At 38.8% G+C, this 19,995-nt stretch overlaps 1 protein-coding gene across 2 annotated transcripts in view; it reads left to right on the top strand.

Annotated features, from left to right (window-relative positions):
* BTC (betacellulin) overlaps positions 1-19,995 on the top strand; it is a 45,276-nt gene that overhangs the window by 4,526 nt on the left and 20,755 nt on the right. For both annotated transcript variants that reach the window (XM_079776981.1, XM_079776982.1), the window contains exon 2: positions 17,489-17,587. In XM_079776981.1, coding sequence (XP_079633107.1) covers positions 17,489-17,587 — 99 coding nt within the window. The remainder of the gene's footprint in view (positions 1-17,488; positions 17,588-19,995) is intronic.

Raw genomic sequence — 19,995 nt, 5'->3', positions numbered from 1 at the left:
TCTCCCAGGGGCACAAGCCTCTGGCACGGCCTCATCTCTGTGGAGATTGTTCACCCCAGTACTCTTGTGCCCCTTAAGTCCACAGAGAGCCTGGAGGGAAAACCTCATCTTGTTTTTTCTCACCCTTTAATTGTAGTCAGCTCATGCCAGGATATAGACATGAATATCCATGAACCATGCTCGTAAGGATCTCCCTAAGGATCAGTGTCTTTCCAGGAGGGTCCAGACAAACTGGAATCAGGGCTGCGTGCAGTTTAGGCTGAAGCCATGATCATGATGCACTTCCAAATTGCTCTGACAGACCCCTGGGTCCACAAATAATCTGAAGTCCAGTCAGGAGTACTTCAGACTACAACTTAAGAGGAAAGCAATCTGCTTGAAATGGGTGTGCTTTATTCTGCAAATGGCTGCTAGCTTTCCCAGGCATATTTGTATCTTGAAAAGGGAATCTTGGTAGCTCAAATGAATTTCTAATTGATAAAATTCAAAGAAATAAGATAACTTTTTAGATGGTTGACAGAGATAGGGTATTTAATCTTAGGTCACATCAATTAGGTAATAACCTACTTTGCTTATCAGCAAGGCTAAGTCAAATAGCCATGAAATACTTTTACTTATTCTTTACATTGTTTTTAATATGTACTATATTATTTACCTGACCTGTAGATTAGAAACATTAATTCCAAAACAGGGACAAAAATTTGAACAACTTATTGCCTTATTTCAATTTGACTGAGTTACTAATGTAACATTTCCCTCTTTGGAAAATCATGGGTTTATTAATTCAGTTAGCCTTACTTAACTTAATAATGTTATGTCAGAGGACCTCTAACTCATGCCAGAGGACCTCTTCTTGGGAGTACAATCCTAATGGATAAGGATAGCTATTGCGGCATTTTTCAGTAGGGAAATAATGCAAAGTGTGCAGTGGTTTAAATATTGATTATAGTGTGCAGAGTAGATCAGAAAAAGAGAAACTAATACAATAAGAGGCAAGTAAAGAGAAAGCTACTGTTAACTAGTCCAGAAAGTCTGGACCAGGCAATGAAGAGAAAGGAATAAACTCAATAAATATTTCTAAGCAACAATTGATAGGATATAATGACAAGTCACGTGTGGGTTAGGAAGGGGAAGGAACAAGTAGAACTGTCTCTGAGACTCTGAGACTGTTAACCCGAGAGAGACAAGGAGTTTACGGTACCACATGTGAATTAGAGCTTATTCCTCCCCCCCCCCCCCCCCCCCCGTGGAGATGTGAACTATTTTGGACTCCAAATCTGATTGTTCTCCCAAGGAATGTAAAAAGTAAAGGTTATCAGGCCTCTCCCCAGACCTACTAAAGTCCAGTTAATATGTTCCTATAAATATAACTGTTTAAAGAGTTTCCAAGAGAAGGAAAAACATTTTCCTCAACAGAATAATTGCAAGTAATATATGTAGATACTGCCCCTCTCGAAGATGGAGCTGAGAATCTGACACAGACCAGAGGTTGCTAAGAATCTTGACACAGAAAAAGGACATTAATGGAAAGTTGGTGAAATCAGAATAAAGCCTTGGGTTTAGTCAATATTAATGTATCAATGTTAATTCTTAGTTTTGATAAATGTACCTCAATAATGCAAAATGATAACATCAAAGGAAATGGGAGTGAGTGAGAGTGTACTATGGGGATGCTCTATACTTAGCAATTTCCTGTAAATCTAAATGTACAGGTCTCCCTTGCTTTTCAAAAGTTCACTTTACGCTACTCCACTTTTACAAAAGACCTACCTTAGTACTGGTTTTTACTAAGTGAAAGAAATCCGAAGAAAATTTTCGTTTTTGTGAAAACTGAAAGTAGCATTCAGTATTTGTTTTGTAGCCAGCCATTATAGAGGCAGCGAACACTCTGAGCTGTAAGAGTGCCCCCAAGCTTCTTACCCAGGAACTACACTCAGCATCTCAGCATCAAGTGGCCATAACATTTTACTGTGTCTGTGAGCAACTGGGCTTTATTTCTATTTCTTTTGTGCATCCGTTAGCAAGATGTGTTTGTTCTGAGGTAATTGCTTCTTTATGCCATTTTAGCTTACGAAAGGTTTCATAGGAATATTATACTTTTGGATAATAGGGAAAACCTGTCTTTCAAAATAAAGTTTATTATATATGTATTTTAAAGGTCCTACAGGAGATTGGACAATCACCTAGCTAAAAAATATGGCTGAAAATAGAAAGAAGTAATTTAACTGATTAAAATTTCACGATCTAGCACAGTACCTAGGACATAATAAATCCTCAGCATATATGTCTTCAAATCTGAGCCCATGGGTATTTTGTGAGATTGAATAGCATTATATTAAAAGAAGACAAAAGCAAAATCATAGAGAACAGAAAGTAGAAAGGTGGTTGCCAGGGGCCAGGAGAGGAGGGATTGGGGAGTTACTGTTTAGTGGGTCTAGAGATTCAGTTTTGCAAAGATGAAAAGAGTCCTGGAGATGAATGGTTGTGATGTCGCACAACAGTATGAATGATCCAACTGAACTGTACATTTAAAACTGGTTAGGATAGTAAATTTTATGTCATGTGTATTTTACCACAATGAGAGAAAAGAGCTAGCAGAGTTGAGTGAAAATGAATGGACAATTCAGGAAGCCAAGAGTGGATTGTAAATGGAAGATTTGGGAAGGTCAACTGTATCAAATACTGTAGGAATGGAGGAAGCTCAAGGAGAAGCTAATGAGGAGTGAGCCATGAGGAAATCATTGGTACTCTTGAAAGACCAGAGACAGATTGATGGTAACTGAAGAAGGCAAGCACACACACACACACACACACACACACACACACACACACACAAGAGAATAGAAGTTGGAGTGGTGGGTATAAAAGAGAAAATTTTGGTTTATGAGAACCAATTTCAAATAGTTGAAAAGTTGTCTCAACAAAGATTTCCTCAGTTTAATTCAGAGAGCGTACTTGGATTAATTAATTCCAGAAAGCAGAGCTCTCCCCTTAATTTAGGCAGAATTTCCTTCCAAGTAGAACTTTGAAAAACTGGAGACCGCTGACTTGGGATGTGGTGAGCTTCCTGTGCCTGGACATGTCTGTGGTCTGAATGACACTATAGGATGTTGAACAGAGGTGATTCCTAGGTGAGACGGGAGGTGGACCAAATAACTACCAAGGGTTCTTATGTCTCTAAGAACTCAGGATGATGTTACTGTACTTTGGAAATGCTTTGGAGGTTGGTAGGTAGAATTTCAAACTAAGAAATTGTCAGTAGATTTCTCTGGGAAGGAATAAAAAGGTAGGGCACTTGGAGACCTGGGAAACAAATGATGAAGAATTTTTTAAAAATTAAAAGAAAATTACTTGAGATTTTTCCCCTCAAAACTGGATACAGTGAACATGCCTTCTCATGATCCTTATCTTGGGGTGTAGTACTGATCCTATGCCACAGGCTCAGTTTTTGCCTTTAAAACTACATTCTTTAATATATATATATTATTGATTTCAGAGTGGAAGGGAGAGGGAGAGAGAGATGAGAGAGATAGAAACATCAATGATGAGAGAGAATCATCGATCGGCCACCTCTTGCACATCCCCTACCAGGGATTGAGCCAGCAATCCAGGCATGTCCCCTTGACTGGAATTGAACCTGGGACCCTTCAGTCCACAGGCCGATGCTCTATCCACTGAGCTAAACCAGCTAGGGCAAAAACTAAATCACAATTATCCTGTAATTTAGGGTTAAAAGAGTGACTGGAAGTGTGATTTATATTCTAGATAAAACTACAGACAAGAATAATAAGCTATGTTTCTCATTTGCCTTAGCAAAGCATACCAAAGGAAACACACCCCATTCTTTCTTACTAATTTCTATTCAACAGCATTCACCACTATTAAATACTTATTGAATGGGTTTCTAGACTACTCAGATCCTTAATTGGGAATCTATCTTTCAAAATGTGCTGAACAGACATTACAAAGCTCCAACTGGAAATATGTGGTGTAACCATTTCTTAATGAATCTTACTTTCATAGGTCACACAAGAATATCAATTGAATTATTTCATGGTCCCACCATACACATCAAGAAGTCCCTTTTTTTAAATTCTTGTTTGCATATTTTTTTTCTTCCAGCTGGACAGCTTTACTCATTGTGTCCCAACCATACCAAACTCATTTCTATGTCATTGCCTTTAGTCCCACCTTCTGTGAAATATTTCCCTATGATTTCTTCACTTAACACATTGCCTCTTCTTGTAATTCCAAGAGAATTTACTTTTTGTATACCTGGTACTTTAAAGATACTACCTGACATTTATTTACTTATTTATTTATTTATTTATTTATTTTTGGTCTCTGCAATGATTTTATTAATAAAGATAATAATGATTAATGCTAAGTTGGGTTGATTAACCTAAATTCTGGGTGGGTTTGTGTGTGGTTTTCAGGTTGGTTAAGCAGCTACTTCAAACTCTATGTTCTCTTCTGTACCACTATTAGAGTCTGATGGCTGCTTCCTCATGGGTCAAAGACTGTGTTATCACTAGATCCAAAGGCCAACTGCACTCTTCCTCCTCACTTTGCACTTGGATAATCCTCCCTGGGATCAAATTGTTCTTTTTCTTGGCTCTTTTTTGCCTCCTCTCTTTGAACTATTGTGGAAATTCAGTGAGACCTTGAGCTTCTCATTTAAAGTATTACAATGTCTGACTGATCTGTTCCTGTCATAAAGGAATAGGAATAAAAAAGTCAAGTTTTGACAATGACGATTTCTAAGAAACTAGCTATAGGTTATTATGGGGTCCCATTCAATTTAGTCATTGTTGTCACAGATTTAATAACAATCATGGTGAAAAAAAGAGCATGATTTACTGGCAAAGGCGTTTATTGTGGTGTTGACAGTTTTCAGATATACGAGTCAGTTTATATATGACAGGTTGTTAAATTACTTTCCTCTCCGGGCTTAAAAATATGATTGTGGAGTACTTTGATGAGTTAAGAAAAAGTGTGATCCATCATTCTTCATCTTAAACAGCAAGATATTGTTTCTATTTGGAAGAGAATTTTACATTGGAGGAGAAAGGAGTTTATATTTTACTTTCTTAATTTTGAATGGACATAAACTGTTTATGAAGATCTTCTTATTTCTCTGCCCTCATCTTTGTTTCCCTTCCTGGCTCTGGAAATCTAAAAGCCTGTCTCTCAGTTTCACAGATTAGACTGTTCTCCAGGTGCCGCAATCTTAGAAAAATCCTTCCCTGTCCTAGAACATGGCTCTCCATGAGATGACCTGATATCCCTCACTGTACCGGGACACAAACATTGTGCACCTCTTCAAACCCCTTCAAGTACCTTCTTTGTCTCTTGCTCTGCTCCCCACCCATACCAGGTCACCCCTCTTTTTGTACAACATCATCTCTTAAGACATGAGTTCTGGCTTCTCACTCACCAAGGGACCAGAGATTGAGGAAGTTAGCACTCAGTGGGGGTCCAATAGGAAATGAATGATGAAAGTGATTGGAACAGACAAATTCTTCCTTCATTCTTTTTCTGTGGAATCATTGAAGACACAGTTCCTTTGGAATGCTTAGCCTAGCTCCTGTATGGGTGAACATGTTGTCTGAGCAAATTTGTGTCTCTGGGTTTCACTTTGGAGCTGCACCCAGCATGAAGGGCACACAAATTGCTTTGCTTTGCCTCCTTTTTAGTTTATTTCCTCTTCTCTCATTCTCACAGCCCAGACCTTGTATCTCCCAAATAAAGTGATAATCCCTTAATCTGTTTCTCAGTCTCTGCTTTCTAAAAGACTCAGGTTGGGACACTTGATTCTCATGTATCTCTTTTAGTAAAGTCATTTTTTCCTTTGCAGGTCTGTTTTAAAATCAAATACATTTAGAAATGGTAATACATTAAAGAATTATGTTCTATTTAGGGGATTATTGAAGTAATATAAGGATGCTGGTTTATAGGAGGGCAACAAAAACAATAATTACAGAAAAAGATGGAGAAGAACACCAATATCAAATTCACCTATTTCACAGTTTTTGTCTCAGCCAACCACAGCCCAGTGTTAAACATCATTTCTACCCCCTGATATTTTGTCAACTTCATGTTAGATGGGATCTCATTTTGAATTTGGAAAATGCTCTATGTCTATAATACATACTCAAGGTTCTGTTTTTATTGTTGACAATAAAGATATAGAGGGAAAATTGCCCTGAATGTTGATTTAAACTTTAAAAACTTTATTAACTCTATTTTTCCAAAACCAGAAAGATAATATATAATAAACTGGGTTTTGAAATAATATCATCTAAGATCTGACTTTATCTATAATAATAAAAGCATAATATGCATATCGACCGAATGGCCGAACAGCGGAATGACTGTCCAGAGGACCTTCCAGATAAAGCCAGGGCTGTGAGGGCTGAGGCAGCCGGGGCTGCAAAGGCCTAGTCTTGCATGAATTTTGTGCATCGCCCTCTAGTCTATTATATTTGTGTCACTGAATCACTTAACCATCTAACTGAATTAGTAATCTCCTCTGGTATAAGCAGTGTGTTGAGTCACTGGCAGAACTGTACTAAGAGTACAAAGAACCACACATGTAGAAGACACCATAGTTCTACCAATCAGTTGAGGCACATTCACTTCGAATCTCTTTTAAAAAATCACTGGAAAGAAACAGCATGAGGAAAGACCAACAAATGGTTTTGCCTCACTGAGTACATACATATAAGCACACTGCTTAGTGTGTACTGTATATCTACACTAATAAGAAAGTAAGATGCAAATTGACCATACCTTCGTGACACCCACCAGCCAATCAGGAGTGAGTATGCAAATTAACCCAACAAAGATGTTGGGTTAATTTGCATACACAGGTGCCGAGCGGCCGGGGGCGGGGCAGAATGCTTACATCATCGCCATAGTGATGACGCAGGCATTTGGAATGAAAAGGCGGCTCCGGCCAGAGTGAAGGCAGTGCTGGCAACCAGGGGAAGGAAGGCCCATTCTTGCATAAATCTTCATGCATCGGGCCTCTAGTGTAGGTATATTTGTCTTATGTATTTTATTTCATAAATGTGTTTTATACAGAAGGCAAATCACATCATAAATGTAGGAATTTTTCAATAGCCATTTATGAGAGGGAGAATGTTTTATCAGAGTAATTAGAATTCTTTTTTTACTTCAGGTCACCTATAGCTGCTATTTTATTGAGTGACTACCGTATGCCAGACATTACCAAGGTTACTAATTCATAATTTATTTTTTTCATTCCTTTAAGCACATAGCTAAATCTTTACCATGTAAGTTATATATTGTGAGCCTCAGTTTATGGGTGGGAACCCTGAAGTTGAATAACTTAATCATAATCATAAAACTCATAATTAAAAGGTACATCAAGATTCAAATCCATTTTCATTTGTCTTGAAACATCCTTGTACCATTAATTTGCTTCCCTTTAAAATAAATGAAAATGTATTTGACTATGAAATACTCTTCCAACTTCTGCTTATATTCATAGCTTGATACATTATCCTTTAATTTACAGTTAGATTTTCTAATGGGGGTGGAATGAGGTTCAAATCCTAAAATAAGATTGATATGATATTATAGGGAATCTCTGGGTTTATTAGACACAAGAAGATGTGAGGATATCTAAAAAAGATGTCCCAAATTATCAGAATATAGATTAATTGACATTTTGTGATAATGTTATATTTATTTTTGAAATACAGAGTGGGGCAAAAGTAGGTTTACAGTTTATTCTTGTATCATTATTAATTATTGTATTATTTGCCATATAAACAACTGTAAACCTACTTTTGCCTAATCCTGGTTAAAATGCTCTTGGCTCTAAGAATGGAAAATTCAGCTCAGAGATGAGGCAAATACAACGTACATGACTGTTTAGGTTGGTCACATTTGATGTTTTTAAATAGTTGACCCAGCTGGTATACGACTTACCTCAGCATCAGCAGTAACTTTGAGACAGTGGGTCATGCTCCTTGTCATACTGTGTCTCTTTCAATGCCTGTATTGTTCTCAATGACTTCATCCCCCATGCTGGCTGACAGGGATAATACTTTTAATACATTCAGTAATTTTTAATTTGAGAATCTCAAAGTGCCTAACAGTACTAGTAAATGGAGCTTTGACTCACTAAAGGAGAAAAGGATTTCTTTTCCTTTTTGTCTTTAATTTTATGAGTGGAGTTGATATTTAAAAAGTAACCCTGGAAATAGGGACTCAATTTTTAGTCACTTAGCAAACAAGCTAATCTAACATTTTATTTTATTGTTTTTTTGCTTTAATGCATCTGAGAAATTCTTCAGGTCATGTAAAGCAGGGAGGTAAGATTGAATGAAATAATAAGAAAGCAAAAAGATTGTAAAATATTTGAATGATAGTGAAATCTAACACAATAACATTTAAAAGGGCCAAGTATGAAATCTTATTTTTAGGAAAAAAATAAAAATGACACAAAACAGAACAAATAATCCCATCAATACAGTGCTTCTCAGCAGTACAGAAACATTCTAACTTCATTTTAATATAACCCAAATGAACCCCCAGTATTTAATGGGGCAACTGAAAAAAGCTGACTCTTTGGGGCTACATTATTAGAAATATGGTGTTCACAATGTGAAGGCTAAGTGTCCCACTCCATTCTGTCTTTGCCAGACCAGGTGAAATGACACTTATTCTGACCTTGCATTTAGGAGACAGTGACAAAGCTTATGAAGATCTTGATGATGTCAGGTAAAATACAGTTGAAGGAACTAGGGCATTTAGCCTGAAGAAAAGAAATTCTTTCAGGAAAACTTGATAGCTGGCTTCAAATATATGATAATCTGTCAGGCAAAAAAAAAAAAAAAGATATTGCACTTATTCTAAGTGATTCTAATGTGCAGAGTAAAATTACAGGAAGGCAAAAACCAGGTCAATATCAAGATGCCTTTGTAGAGCTTTAGAAATAGCTGTTTAATAAATTTTTGAATGAATGAATGACTGTGATTGGTAGAATGGAGGAATGGTCTCACTGAAATTGAATGCTTTCAAAGAGAGTGAAGTCTCTGTACTGAAATATTAAAGGTGGGATAGATTAATTCACCCAAGAAATGATTTTAGGGGAGTTGAGAGTTAGTGGGTAAAATATCTTAATGCCTCTAATATTCTTACTAATTCTGAAATATATAATTAGTGACTCTCTTGAATGAAAATCTAATGTTTTCCATATCTATGTACCATATTTTTCTCTAAAATATAACCCATACCTTCTCTGATAAAGATAATGATTATTATAATAGTGTAGTATGTTCCTTTACAAACTATTTTACTATGTTTTTATTTTATTTACATTTATTAGATTATGGGAAGGGCAGGGAACCTATGATTTAATTTTTCTTGAGGAAAAGGTCAGTATAGTTTGTTAATGAACTCAAAATTACATAGTGAATTATAATGAGTTTGGTGATCTTTCCACAATATAATGATACTTTCCCTAAGAAATTTTTTCCCTAAGAAGTCAAAATTTGAGACTTTGAGGATGTGCAATTGACTTAAAGTAGTAGATGCAAAATGAAAGCTATATATTGGATAAAAAAATACTGAAAGAATTTGGAAAGAATTCTAGTTGTTCTCAACCACAAAAATTTTCTTCCCAGGGATATTTGGCAATGTGTGGAGACATTTTTGGTTGTGACAACTTCGGAGTGAAAAGAGGGGTGTTACTGGCATTTAGAGGGTAAAAGCCACAGACACTGCTAATAACCCCACAATGCACAGCCTCTTGCAACAAAGACTTAGCCAGCCCAAAATATCAATCGTCTGAAAATTGAGAAACCCATTGGATGTTTCCCATTCATTTTAAACCAGAATTGGATTTCTTTGAACAATGGGGTGAGATATCCAAAATATAAAATACATTTAAGCTCTATTCTCTAAAGACTTTTCATTGCTTGCCATTCTGGTAGCATGATCACATCTCTTGCCCTCCGTCTTTGTCCCGCCTGGAGCAGTGCATCATCCCCTTGTCTAGCATGTCCACACTGTGCACACTTCCCACCCATTGGTCACTTAGTAGCTGTCTCAATTATTAAATGGACTGACCAGATATGGCAGTGCTTGTGTTCAAGTAAGCCTCATTTTACTTAATAACGCCATGTAACTTTTATTTCAGTATCTTGTGATAGCTGTTTTATTTTTAGTTATTGTCATTGATCTCTTACTGTGCCTATCTAAATTAGATGATATCTATATATGGGAGAAAACATAAAAAATAGAGGGTTCGGTACTATCTGAGGTTTCAGGCATTCACAGGGGGCCTTGGAACATTTCCTGCGGATAAGAGGGGACTTCTGTAATTAGAGAAGAGTCCCTGCCTTTCTGCTAAACTTTCCAAGGTTTTCTGTATCTACTGGTAATTCATCCTAGGCCTTTCTTCTATCCCTTTGGCTTCTTTTTGTCCATTTTCTCTCACATTTGAAACAACAAGAAAAATTGTTTTCCTATATATATTGACTAATCTTCTCGTTCCCTTCTTCAGTTCCACGTCTTTGAAGCATAATCTGTAATTATTTGCATCCTCTTCATGCCACTACTATTTCTCTAGCAACATATTACTAGTGCTTTTTGGTTGCAAATCCAATGAATGTGTTTCAGCTCTTATCTGTAATTCTCCATCAGTTTTTTTTGCACTGTTGATCAAATTCTTTTAGGGAAACTCTCTCTTCTTACTTCTGTGGCTTATCCTTCTCAGTCACTTGAAGATGTTTCTCTTTCTGCCCATGTATCATATTGATGTTCTTCAGGATTCTGTCCTTAATCATATTTCCCTTCTCACATAGATCTTTCTGAGAACCCCACTTCCATGGCATGCAATACCAGTTTCTTTTCCATGACTCTCAAATGTAGAACCTATAGCTTTGCCTTCTCTCTAGAGTTCCAGATCTAATATCCATTTACTATCTCCTAGATAAACTACATTTTATTTCAAGTCTCAGAGTGTGCAAAGTAGAAATTCTCTCTCTATTCCTGTCTCAGCCACTTTTGGCCATTATAACAAAACTGGAGGCCTGGTGCACGAATTTGTTCACCAGTGGGGTCCCTCAGCCTGGCCTGTGGAATCAGGCTGAAATCGGCTCTCCAACATCCCCTGAGGGGTTCCGGATTGTGAGAGGGTGTAAGCCAGGCCGAGGGACCGCACTGGTGCACAATTGGGGCCAGGGAGGGACCACAGGAGGGCTCCAGGGCGTGTCCAGCCTGTCTTGTTCAGTCCCAATCGGCCAGACCCCAGCAGCAAGCTAAGCTAAAAGTCGGAGTGCCTGCCCTCTGGTGGTCAGTGCACATCATAGCGAGCGGTTGAGCAGCCTTAGTATATCATTAGCATATTACGCTTTGATTGGTTGAACAGCCGACCAGACACTTGGCATATTAGGCTTTTATTATATAGGATCCCATAGACTGGGTAAGCAACAAACATTTATTTCTCACAGTTCTAGAGGCTGCAATTTTCAAAATGAAGGTTCAGGGTAGGGAGAGTACCTGAATTTTGATTTATAGACAGATATCTTCTCTCTGTGCTCATATGGCCAAAGTGGCAAAGGCTTTCTCAGAGTCTCTATTATAAGGGCACTGATCCCATTCATGAAGGCTCTATCCTCATGACCTAATCACCTCCTAACACCATCACAATGGGATTTACATTTCCAATCAGTTATAGTAATCCTCTACCTGTTTGTCTTCTTTGCATGCCTTATATCTGTGACAATCCAGACAGTCACTCAAGCCACAAACTCTGGCTCCCTTTTTCTCACTTCCCACCCTATCCTACTAGTCACCAAGTCCTTTATAGTTTACTTTGTGAATATCTCTCATAATCATTTCTTCTTCTCCGTATCCAGTGACACCACTTTGAGTTAGATGTGTCTGATTCATTCAAGTAACCTTTTCAAACTAAAAAAACAACAAGAAGCGATTTTCAATATATTCAATGACCCATTTTAGCTGCATAATAGAATTCACACAATTAACTTGACTCTTAGGCCATATGCTTCCTCCTTGCTCTCCAGCCTCCTGTTCCATCACAATCCCCACCCACCCTCCAGACAAGCTGGTCATGTCATGTTATTTTTGCCAAGTCTTTTTACAAATTGTACCTTTTGGTTAGAATGTCCGGCCCAGCTGGCATTGCTCAGTGGTTGAGCATTTACCTATGAACCAGGAGGTCATGGTTCGATTTCCGGTCAGGGCACATGCCCAGTAGGAGGTGTGCAGGAGGCAGCCGATCAATGATTCTCTCTCATCATTGATGTTTCTATCTCTCTCTCTCCCTTCCTCTCTGAAATCTATCTATCTATCTATCTATCTATCTATCTATCTATCTATCTATCTATCTATCTCCTGCTTATTACAATTTTATCTTTTTCTTAAAAATTCATTTTATTTTTAATAGTGTAATAAATATACATGGATTTTAAAAAATTATATAATGCTGAGAAGTGTATAGCAGCAAACAGCTGGTCATTGTACCATGCTTTCCTGCCTCTCTATCTCCTGAGAAGCAGTCATTTTCAACTCTTTTAGGTATTTCTTCTGTATTCACCTATGTCTTGCTAAATAAATTATTTGTAATGCTATTTCTTGATTTGTCTAGTTTAGACTTTACCTGTTAGGTTTCTCTTCTCTCATAATTCCAGTATACTGTAGTTAATAATGGGGCTGTAATCAAAACATTTAAGAATTGGCACAGCATAGACACTGATTAATCATGAGTTTTCTCACAATGGTGTATGTGGGCAAGTTACTGGCCCTGATTTTATGACAATTTTTTGTTAACTTATCAGTATTTACATTATTATTGCCATGTGAAGATTATCCACTATTGAGACAGACAAATATACTATGATTATGTTATCTTGCTTACACAATTTTTATTTTATAGAAGTTATTAATTGATGTTAAAAAAATTGTTATTCCCTATGAAAAACTCACCATAAATCCTCATCTTCTCTGTGAAGTCTTTGCTGCTAGGCAGAGTTCATTCTCTGTCCTGTGTTATTCCTCTATTATCTCTGCTGTTGTGCTTATTATACTTTAAAAAATGTGTGTGTCTCTCTTCATTATCAGAATGTGAGCTCCTTGAGGTTAGTGATAATATCTGTTATCTTTAAACCTCCAGTGTCTTGCAACAGTGGCAAACACATAGTGCTTAATATATGTATTGCATTTTGGATGGAACAGTAATACCCTCTTTGAAGCAGCCTTCAGTATTGATTAGATGTTTTTGTGAGCATTTCTATAATTTCTGAGTCATTTCATACAGTTTACAAGCTGAAATTCATGTCCAGGTCTAGGCAGTTCAGGTAAATGAGTGTGGCAAGCCTGATGGAGTCTGTGGCATTTAAAGGTGTCACCTACTACTTAGCTCCAGCCAGTTTTGCCATGGAGGAGTTTCAGAGCTATGTTACCAGACTTTCTGCTTTTTCAGCGGAAGCAGAAAAATCCAGGTTTAATATGAATTGTTAACTACAGTGGACATACAATATTATATCGTTTCAGGTATATATCACATTGATTAGACATTATGTATCTTACTAATTCATTATCCTGATAAGTCTCGTACCCATCTGGCATCATACATATTTATTAGAATACTAGAAGCCCAGTGCACGAAATTCGTGCACGGCGGGGGGTTGTCCCTCAGCCCAGCCTGTACCCTCTCCAATCTGGGACTCCTGGAGGGATGTCCGACTGCCCGTTTAGGCCCGATCCTGGTAAGATCGGGCCTAAACGGGCAGTCGGACATCCCTCTCACAATCCAGGACTGCTGGCTCCCAACTGCTTGCCTGCCTGCCTTCCTGATTGCCCCTAACCGCTTCTGCCTGCCAGCCTGATCACCCCCTAACCACTCCACTGCCAGCCTGGTTGATGCCTAACTGCTCCCCTGCCAGCCTGTTTGCCCCCAACTTCCCTCCTCTGCCAGCCTGGTCACCCCTAACTGCCCTCTCCTGCAGGGTTGATCACCTCCAATTGCCCTCCCTTGCAAGCCTGGTCCCTCACAACTGCCCTCCCTTGCAGGCCGGGTGCCTCCCAACTGCCCTCTCCTGCTGGCCATCTTGTAGTGGCCATCTTGTGTCCACATGGGGGCAGGATCTTTGACCACATGGGGGCAGCTATATTGTGTGTTGCAGTGATGATCAATCTGTATATTACTCTTTTATTAGATAGGATAGAGGCCTGGTACAGGGGTAGGGGCCAGCTGGTTTGCCCTGAAGGGTGTCCCGGATCAGGGTGGGGGTTCCCTTGGGGTGTGGGGCGGCCTGAGCGAGGGGCCTGTGGTGGTTTGCAGGCCAGCCACGCCCCCTGGCAACCCAAAGGGAGGCCCTGGTATCTGGAATTTATTTTCCTTCTACAACTGAAACTTTGTAGCCTGGAGCGGAGCCAAGCCTGCTGCTCCCTCTGGGGTGGCAGCCACTTCTGTGGCAGTTAATTCACCTTCTACAATTGAAACTTTGTAGCCTTAAGTGGGTGAGCCCGGCCAGGGTGTGCGGAAAGCTTTGCTTCCCCTGTTGCTGCCGGCAACCCTGGCCTGCTCTCTCAAGCTCCATTCTGCCGCCATTTGTTTGAATTTGTTTACCTTCTATAATTGAAACTTTGTAGCTTGAGTGGAGGCTTAGGCCTGCAACGGCTATGGAAAGCTTGGCTTGCTCTGTTACCTGGGAAACCTTGCTCTCTGTGGCTGTAGCCATCTTGGATTGGGGTTAATTTGCATACTCGCCCTGATTGGCTGGTGGGCATGGCTTATGTAGCAGAGTGATGGTTAATTTGCATATTACCATTTTATTAGAGAGGATTATTGACTATATTCCCTATGCTGTACTTTATATCCCATGACTTTCTGTTACTACCAATTTGTACTTTTTAATCCCCTCCACCTTTTTCACTCAACCCCCCAATCCCTCTCCCATCTGGAAAATATAAAAATGTTCTTTGTATATATGAGTCTGTTTCTGTTCTGCTTGTTTATTTTATTTTTTAGACTCAACTATTGATATATATGTATTTATTCCCATTTTATTGTTCATATTTTTATATATTTTTTTCTTTTCTTATTCTTAAAGAAGACACTTTAACATTGCATGTAATACTGGTTTGGTGGTGATGAACTTCTTCAGCTTTTTTTATATATTGTAATCTCTTTATATGTCCTAAATGATAGCTTTGCTGGGGAGAGTAATCTTGGCTGTAGGTCCTTGCTTTTTATAACTTTTAATGTTTCTTGCCAGTCCTTTCTGGCCTGCAATATTTCTGTTAAGAAATCAGCTGATATTCTTATAGGAGCTCCTTTATAGGTAACGAACTGCTTTTCTCTTGCTGCTTTTAAGATCCTCTCTTTGTCTTTAATGTTTTACATTTTAATTATGGTATATCTTGGCGTGGGTATCGTTTGGTTCATCTTGTTGAGACTCTCAGTTTCCTGGACTTGTATCTATTTCCTTCACCAGGTTAGGGAAGTTTTCCTTCATTATTTTATTAAATATGTTATCAATTTCTTGCTCTCTCTTGTCTTTCCTGCAGCCCCATGATGTAAATGTTGATACACTTGAAGTTGTCCTAGATGGTCCATCACTATCCTCCACAGCCTCCCTATTCACCAGAACTGGGTACTTGAGGTGTGTCTATGTACACCCAACTGTTATAGTTGAGCCTTGATTGCTGTTGGCACATAAATGGGATGGACTTATCCCTAGGCCAATCAGCTGCAAGGACTGGCTATGACCAGCGTGGAGGATCAGCTGTGCAGGGGCCCACCCCATGGAGCAGGACTTACTTCTGCTGCATGCTGAGTCTACTCCTTGAGTGTGTCGCTTGTGGAGCTGGTTGGATAGTGGTGCTTTGATGTGATCTGAAGCTGTCCACTGGGTGTGCTGGCTCCAGGGCCTTCCAGGAGGTGTAGGCCAAGGTCAGCAACCACCTGTTCTGCCTGAGGCTACCTGGCACAAGCTACTGAGTGATCTGCAGATGGCTGTTATTTGTGCTGGGCTTGGAGGTGCCCAGGAGAGGTTAAGCTGAGAACTAAGGCTGGCTGCTACTAGTGCCAGGCCTGGGGCTACTTAGAGAGAGGTACAGAGCGTGCTGAGGTCAGATGCTGCTGCTTGTTTGAGAGATTTAAAAATCTCTCAAGAGTCCAAAGAATGAGCCAAGATAGGCCATTTATATGGAAAAACCATTAGAAACAGCTTGGGTATGCCCAAAAGTTGGTGGGACAGGGTCTCAGAATTACAAGGGCAGGTGAATAGTGATAGTCAGGTTGCTGGAGACTCAGATATGGCACTGGCTCTGTGGGGTGGGGAGTGTCTCAAAAAAGGAGCAATGGCCTTTGGCAACACCTAGATGCCAGACAATTCATTCATCACAGTATGTCCCTAGTTCCTTTCAAGTTGCTGTACCTGCAGCTCAGAGCGAGTAAGTCTGAGTAAGTCCATGGGTGGGCCCTTTAGGAGGAATGCCTTCTCACTCAGCCACAGTCCCTACTGTTTTTTACAGCCAGAAGTTATGGGTACTTCTTTTCCCAGCACTAGAACCCTGTGCTGGGAGCCTGGTTGTGCAGCTGGGACCCCTCACTCCTCAGGGGGTAATGCCACAGCTGAGATATCCTTCTCAATTTTTATCCACCACATGTGTGAGTGGGACTAGCTCATTTTATGCCCTGGCCCACCTACCATTCTTTTTTTTCCTTCCTACCATTCTTAATATGGCTTCTTTGTATCCTTAGTTATAGGACTTCCGTTCAACTAGATTTCAGGTAGTTCTGAATGATTGTTGTTTTGTAGTTTAGTTGTATTTTTGATGTGATTGTGGGAGGATGCAAGTACCACGTTTATCTACACTGCCATCTTTACTGGAAGCCCTCCCAAGTTCTTATTTTAGACATTTTCAAATATATATAAAAGTAGAGAGAACAGCATAGTGACTCGATATACCCACCACCCAGCTTCAACAATTATTCATTTGTTTTATATAAATAAAGTTTTAAAATAATTCCTATAAATTGCATGTCTAGGTCACATCTTTCCAAGAGGAAGGAACTCAATAGTTAATACTCGAGAAACATTTGGTCTGTGTGGAATGTAGAAAGTACGTTGCCATATTGTTTATCATCCATTCCCCCTGGAAACTCATTTATTAATTCATCCAGTGGCTAAGAACTCTATTTTCTGTTTATATGATAAGTTTCTATCACAAATTATGGTCAAGTTTCCTTACTTAAGGTGCATAGTTATGCTGGTTTGAGAATTATGTCTTCTGCACTGAGCTTAAAAGAATGAGACATGCTGGCTTGTGTACAATCCCTCCCTGTGGGATAATGAATTGGAAATGGAAGCCACAGGCTTGTTATTTTTATAAATGGGTCATAATTTTGATAGAGTATTTCACATTGAGGAAATATTCAAGTCTTCATGTTTGTTTTGGTTCTGTTTTGAACTTGAAGGTCTAGTGATCCTCCACTGTGTTGTGGCAGATGGGAACTCAACCAGAAGTCCTGAAAATGATGGCCTTCTCTGTGGAGATGCCAGAGAAGATTGTGCAGGTAATGTTTAACAAGCAATGCATTTGTATTTCATCATCTTCACCTTCAATCTTGTTTAGTTTTTGATTATATAGTAATCATAAAAGTAGGTAGTTGTTGTTTTTTTAGCACATGCTAATATACCAGGTACTGTGCTAAGTGCTTTACATAAAGTCATTCATTCACACCTCTCATGAGCCCTAGGAGCTGGATAATATTAAGTAACTTGGCAAAGGTTACACAGCTGGTAAAGAGCAAATCCGGAATTCACATTCGGGCCTTTGTGATTCTAGTGCTTTCATTCTTTTTTTTTTTTTTTTTAATCTTCACCCAAGGATATGGTTATTGAGTTTTAGAGAGAAAAAGAGAGAGAGGGAGAGATGCAAGAGAAAAATTGATCAGTTGCCTCCCGCACACACACCAAACTCTCAACCTAGATACGTGTCCTGACCTGGAATCTAACCGACAACCTTTCGATTCATGGGAGGACACTCCAACTGACTGAGTGATGTGGTCAGAGCTAGTGCTTTTATTATTAATCATGACACTACTTTAGTGTCACAGATGTGTGCTCCAGGCTCTGGCATGTTCTATCTTAGACTAGATTCACAAAAAGTTCCCATATTCTATTCAAATTATTTGTTTTCCTATTCCACAACTTAAAAGATGTGAAGAAAGCAATAATTTTACATATTTCCCCCTGGAAATGCTTTAATTATTAATTATTAGTCTAAGGCAGGGGTCAAGCCTGTAAAAGGCCAGATAATAATGATCGTAGGCTTTGTGGACCATGAGTTGTTGAACTACTCAACTCTGCACTTTTACTGTGGAAGCAGCCCTAGACACTATGCAAATGAGTGGCCTTGGCTGTGTTCCAATAAAACTTTATTTAGAGAAATAGGCTGTGGGCAGATTTAACCCTTGGACCATAGTTTGCTGACCCCTGGTCTAAGGTTCTGTCTGCCCTTTATAGATTATGTGGTCTGGTCTTCTACACCAGTTGTTTCTGATACAAAACAAAACAAAACAAAACAAAACAAAACAAAACAAAACAAAACAAAACACAGGCCAATTCCAAATGTAGGGTGGAATGGAGAAGGACCTCCTGTATTCCCTGGAAACTTCCGAGAGTGAGGTGACTTCAGGAAGTTGTAACTGAGCCAGGAACATGCTGAGCAAGTCATCCTGATGTGAGTCATCAATTCCAGCCCTATCTTCTTCTTTCTTCCTCACACTAGTGGGCGGTCTGGAGAATGTCTGTGGAATCCACCCGTGTCTTAGGTCCTGCTTGTGTAGTCTTGTCATCCATGTAGGGAGAAGAATAAGGTCAACTTTATGTGTTTGTGTGCTTTTCTTCAGTCAGGTTTCAAATGGTTTAAATTATGGCATTTTCACATATCCTTTGGGAGATTATTCCATAATTTGATGATTGACAGTGTTAAACAATCTGCTTCTTCATATCCTAAATGTATTTTCTATTTTGTTATTGTAGAAAGAACATTTAACATGAGATCTACCCTTTTACAAATTTTTAAATGTACAATACAGTATTGTTAACTATAGGCATAATATTGTACAGCAGATATCTAAAAATTACTCATCTTGTATAACTGAAATTTTAACCCATGAACAAAAATTCCTTATTTCCCCCTCTCCCCAGTCCCTGGCAATCACCATTCTAGTCTCTGCTTCCATAGATTTAGTCATTTAGATATCAGATATCAGTGGAATCATGTAATATTTGCCCTTTGGTGACTGGCTTATTTCACTTAGCATAATGTTCTCCAGGCTTACCCATGTTGTTGCATATTGAAGGATTTCCTTTAAAAAAAATACTGAGTCCTGGCTGATGTGGCTCAGTTGGTTTGGGCATCATCCCCTGCACTGGAGGGTTACTGGTTTGATTCCTGGTCAAAACACATGCACAAGTTGCAGGTTTGTTCCCAGGTTGGGGTGCTTATGGAGGCGACTAATCAATGCTTCTCACATTGATGTTTCTCTCTTTCTCTCTCCTTTCTTCTCTCTCTAAAATCAATAAAAACATATTTTAAAAATAAATAAAATATTGAATGATATCCCATTTTATGTATATAACACAATTTCTTCTTCTATTCATCTGTTGATGGATAGTTAGGTTGTTTTTACATCTTGGCCATTGTGAATAATGTTGTAATAAATATGGGAGTACACATATCACTTTGTTATACTGATTTTAATTCTTTTGGATTAATATCCAGAAGCTGGATTGCTCAATCATATGTTTGATGTATTTTTAATTTTTTGAGGAAACTACATACTATTTTCCATAGCAGCTATAGGTTGCCTTTTTAGTCCGTTGATTCTTTGTTTAATATGGAGAAGATATTTAGTTTGTTTAAGGTCACACAGTAAGCAGAGTAGTCTGTGTAGAGGTCAAAAAATTAATTTTC

The sequence above is a fragment of the Cnephaeus nilssonii genome (assembly GCF_951640355.1).
Source record: "Cnephaeus nilssonii genome assembly, chromosome: 1".
In the NCBI taxonomy this organism is placed as follows: domain Eukaryota; kingdom Metazoa; phylum Chordata; class Mammalia; order Chiroptera; family Vespertilionidae; genus Cnephaeus; species Cnephaeus nilssonii.
This window is presented reverse-complemented; position numbering and strand designations above follow the sequence as displayed.